Here is a 5,000-nt window from a genome sequence, read left to right as displayed (position 1 = left end):
AGAACAAGATTGAAACGTTTTCAAAAGGAGCTTTTTGCAGCTCAGGGGTGCTGTACTTGAGCTGTGTATTTCAGAGACTGGTCAGGTCACGGTGCCTTTTTTCAGCTTTTAGTCTGAGTATGTCCGCCATTTCTCCCAGTCTGAGTTCATACACCAGGGGCCTTGGGCTGTCTATTTTTCACTTTTTCAACAGAGTGTATTTGTTGCTTAATGATTTGCTTGCCATCTGTGAGGTTAAAGGGGTGGCCATTTTGCTGAAAAGATTTCAAAATAGGTCTTCTTTGATTCTCTGTCTTTTAGAGTTATCTCTTGAATTTGTTCTGGGTTTGGGTTATTCCATTTTTCCCCAGAAACGATTTTGGTCAGTGGAGCTTTCAATTTCCTCTAGTTCTATAATGTTTTTTTTTTATTTTATATTGCTGTAGTTTTCTTTTTCTTCTTATTATATTTTTGTTTTATTTCACTCTCTTTAAGCAATTTCAAAGCATTTCTCTTCCTGGGGTATATTTTTGACTTTCGGATTGCTCAAAAATAAATGGGCATTTATTGCAATTTTGTGATGAATTTCATTTTTATAATATACTGACATGTTTATGTCTGTTTAGTGTGGTTATTTTGTACAGTTTCAACTTCACAGTTTTTAACTAATTTAACGCATAAAAGTGAGTGGGTTGCATTTAATGGGCTGGTTGCAGGTGTTAATTTAATTACATTGATTTAAATATATTAATTAATTAATTTATTTATATTAATATATATTAATTAAATATATTTTGATTTAAATATGTTTTTTGTCTCTGTTCAATTAATTTGCTCTCTCTCTCTCTCTCTCTCTCTCTCTCTCTCTCTCTCTCTCTGGAAAATAGACATTCAGATTCAATGGCAGTTTGTCTTAGGTATGAGCTACACCAGGCGCGTAACTGAAGAGTTCCGTTCGCGTTGCGTCTGCTGCAACAATTAGCATCCATATAATCCAGTGTTTCCTCTATGTTGATTTGGTAGTGGCGGCCCCCCACGGTTTAATTTTCTTCCCCCACGGTATCAGAAATGGGGCAGACGTACAATAGTCGCAGTTTCCTTTCAAAATTCATTGTGCAGACCTGTTGTAGATTCTCCAAATATACAGCTCAATCACAACTGAAAATAATGCCTCATTGTGTGTGAATAGAGGTGAATACATATAATTGTTTGTGTTGCAGCGAAGTGTCAGTTGTCAGTTCCGTGGGACGGGGGGACGGGGGTGGGGGGGGGGTTGTTCGGACAGGCCTGCCCCCACTGCTTAAAAAAATCCTAGAGGAAACACTGTAATCAAAGGAAGTAGCTACACCAGACGTGATAGCGGCACGTTCGTTCTAAAAAGACCATTCTTCTAAAATGGATTTTACGCGCCGCGAACGGAACGTTTCAGTTACGCCCCTAGTATAGCTTCCCTGTCAGTCTCTTTTAAATCTTAAAATGCTGCTGGGTTATGTGTATGAACATGTGTTGGCTGGTCTTTCATTAATTCATTAATTATTTCGGTAACACTTTACTTGACAGTATGAACATATGACACTGTCATGACACATGAAACCTAACCCTAACCCTAATCCTAACCTTTAACCCTAATCCTATTACCCCAACCCTAACCCTAACTATAAACCTATCCCTAAACCTAACCCTAATCCTAACCCTAAAAAAACAAAAAACAAATGTCACATAACAGAAGCGTTATGTCATAAACGTTTATGACTTGTTTATGGCACGTTCATGACAGTGTCATGTCACTCTTATGTCGACACTGTCAAGTAAAGTGTAACCATTATTTCATTTATTCATTTATCCATCCATCCGTCCAGTTGTCCATTCATTCATTCATTATTTTATTTTTTTCAAATTGTTTAATGATCTTGTTTCAAAGTGAAAGTGTTTGATAATCAGAATCTCTCTTATTCTCTCTCTCCCCCATCTCTCTCTGTCTGTCTGTCTGTCTGACTCTCTCTCCCCTTTCACCTCCACCCACCTCTCTCTCTCTCTCTCTCTCTCTCTCTCTCTCCAGGCAGAGCTGCAGAAGCTGAAGCAGCAGGCCCTGGAGACGAAGCAGTTCATCGACAACCAGGAGGCCGAGGAGTGCAAGCTGCTCAAGATCATAGCCGACGCTGACGCTGAGAGGCTCCGACAGAAAAAAGAATTAGACCAGGTAGAGCCAGGCATAGGGGGCGTGCTCGCTTGTTCTCTCTCTCGCTTTCATTTTCTCTCTCTCTCTCTCTCCCTTGCTTTCCTTTGCCCTCTCTTTCATTGTTTCTTTCACTCTCTCTCTGTCTCCCTTTGCCTCTTTTTCTGGCTGCCTGATTTTGTTTCGTCTCTTTTTCCCCCTTATCTTTTTCATTATCTATCTATCTATCTATCTATCTATCTATCTATCTATCTATCTATCTCTATCTATCTATCTATCTATCTATCTATCTATCTATCTATCTATCTATCTCTATCTATCTATCTATCTATCTATCTATCTATCTATCTATCTATCTATCTATCTATCTATCTATCTATCTATCTATCTATCTATCTATCTATCTTTCTTTCTCTTCTCCTCTTTCTCTTGGGCTCTCTTCCTGGTCATCTCTTTCCATGTCATTCTCTCTCTCCCTCTCTTTCTCTGTCTATCTGTCAGATAAAAGCAGGGAGCCTTACACTCCAACCTCATTAGAACACAGGCTGAGGGGCCTCGGAGGCTTTGCTCTCTTTCTGTGTGTGTGTGTGTGTGTGTGTGTGTGTGTGTGTGAATCAAATGCACCTCTCTCTTCACAGTTCTTATAATAACACATTCTTATCATTTTGTAGTGACGCAGTCACATCTGTATTTGCACATCTGTGCATATGTGCATGTGTGTGTGTGTGTGTGTGTGTGTGTGTGTGTGTGTGTGTGTGTGTGTGTGTGTGTGTGCGTATCCAGTGCGTATCCAGTGCGTATCCAGTGCATATCCAAGTGTGTATCCAGAGTGTGTCTCAGAAGGTGTGAATAGTCAGTATATGTATAAGTGTGTTCTACTATAGCAAGTAAGACAGCAAGGGGCAGCCGTGGCCCACTGATTAGCACTCTGGACTTGTAACCGGAGGGTTGCCGGTTCGAGCCCCGACCAGTGGGCCACGGCTGAAGTGCCCTTGAGCAAGGCACCTAACCCCTCACTGCTCCCCGAGCGCCGCTGTTGAAGCAAGCAGCTCACTGCGCCGGGATTGGTGTGTGCTTCACCTCACTGTGTGTTCACTGTGTGCTGTGTGTGTTTCACTAATTCACGGATTGGGATAAATGCAGAGACCAAATTTCCCTCACGGGATCAAAAGAGTATATATACTTATACTTATACTTAAGTAAATTTCGCCGTGGGCCAATTTTTTCCTAAGCCAATAGATGGCAGGCTAGAACAAGATACAAGAGGATACAAGAGTTGATTCTCAATGGTTTTCATCATAGTTCGCTTTACACAAATGGTTAGCAAAAAACAAACTGTTCCCCTACAATGTAGAGTCTACATTATAGTAGCAACAGCAGGAATACATTTTCATTAATGTAGTTACAGTAATAACACTAAAGCACTTTTCCTCTGTCGCATGCACGCTTTTTGTTTATCTAGCACCGGCTTTGCAAATAACGATGTCCACAGACACGGTAGAGTATGTTGCATGATTTAATGAAAGTGTGATGTATTGCGACATCAGAAGCAAGTCAAATTTGTAGTTTCCTATGTCTCATTCCATTGAACTACAGATCCGCTATCGATCTGGCAAGCTTACAAAGTGCGGTTATAGCCGATAGAGGGTCGCAAAACGAATACCAAAGTGCCGTTCACACTGTTACGAGTTGATGAACCACTAAAACGATTTTGGAAAAATTATATTAAGGTACGAAAAACTCTATTAGGTTAATAGGTTAATATGTTATTATAAACAGCATACCTCGTTGCTGACAATGATCTGTCGGCATTTTTTGCTTTCCGTTGAAAAGTAAACCATGGTAGCCTGGTAGCTACTGTAGCTACCTGCCTCCAATATCAGATGCATATTCTGTCCCTCGAAAAAAATGAATTATGGCTGGAAGACTCACCAATTCGGTTCTACACAGGCAAAGTAATTTGACTTTCTTTCTATGCTTGGCCTGTGTTCCTCATTAATTTCACCATGAGTTCAGACTAGCAGAAGAGCCCTCATCACCAATGGTTTATTCCGTGTCAAATCAGTTAAAGTTGTTGCCGCACCATCTCAGTTTTTGTTCAGTCAACGAGTGGGTCCCAAAACCAAGGTCTGTCAGTGTTGTATCATAGATTAGATATTATGCATTGGTACAACAATGTAATGACTATGTGTCTTTATTTATGAATTTATTTTCCTGAATTCAATCTGTTTTGACACGGTATGAGCCAAATGGCAATGATGGCGAGCTCTGAAACTGTGCACGCTCTCCTTCTCCCTGTTCTCTCTCCAGCCCATTCATAATGCACACAGCGCATGCAAAGTCGGCTGTGAAGGCTCTCTGGGCCAGATGTACGTACATTTGCGAACGTAGCGTTATCAGCGTCATGGACAAACCGCAGATTGCGAACGCTGTCAGACCCAAGTTTCCGTCGTATTTATCAATCGTTCAACCCTTAGTGTAAACTGCGCCTTTCTCTGCCTTTCTCCGCCCATAAACGCAATTTACGAACGTCCACAACTGAATGGCAGCGCCTACATACAAGCGCAGTTGAATGAAGTTAACTGATGACAACATTAAAAATAATCAAACGTTTAGCGATCATGAAATAATACCATACATGATAAGATGTCAACAAGCAGCGAGATAATGAAGATCAGTAGTTCTACTCAAACTACTTGTGCACGTAGGCTATGGAAGATTGGTCAAATCTAGCAAGTAGGAAAGTTTAAGTGAATGACGTGAAAGTGAAAGTAAGACAAGGCCAACGAAAGTTAATGTTGCTTTTGATAGTACACTTACAAAACTGGTGCTCTAAATAGCGATT

The 5,000-nt window shown here is 40.6% G+C and overlaps 1 protein-coding gene across 1 annotated transcript in view; it reads left to right on the top strand.

The window, feature by feature from the left end:
- The window catches only part of cfap58 (cilia and flagella associated protein 58), a 160,523-nt gene that overhangs the window by 68,563 nt on the left and 86,960 nt on the right, over window positions 1-5,000 (top strand). Inside the window, exon 12 of the mRNA XM_076280326.1 lies at window positions 2,039-2,179. Within this exon, the coding sequence (XP_076136441.1) occupies window positions 2,039-2,179 (141 nt within the window). The remainder of the gene's footprint in view (window positions 1-2,038; window positions 2,180-5,000) is intronic.

This window comes from Alosa pseudoharengus, unplaced genomic scaffold (genome assembly GCF_046254945.1).
Source record: "Alosa pseudoharengus isolate Yale_2024_CS ecotype anadromous, Long Island Sound unplaced genomic scaffold, YU_APseudo_1.1 YU_APseudo_1.1_scf_1, whole genome shotgun sequence".
NCBI classification, from domain to species: domain Eukaryota; kingdom Metazoa; phylum Chordata; class Actinopteri; order Clupeiformes; family Clupeidae; genus Alosa; species Alosa pseudoharengus.
The sequence above is the reverse complement of the archived record's forward strand: the minus strand, read 5'-3'. Positions and strand labels throughout refer to the sequence as shown.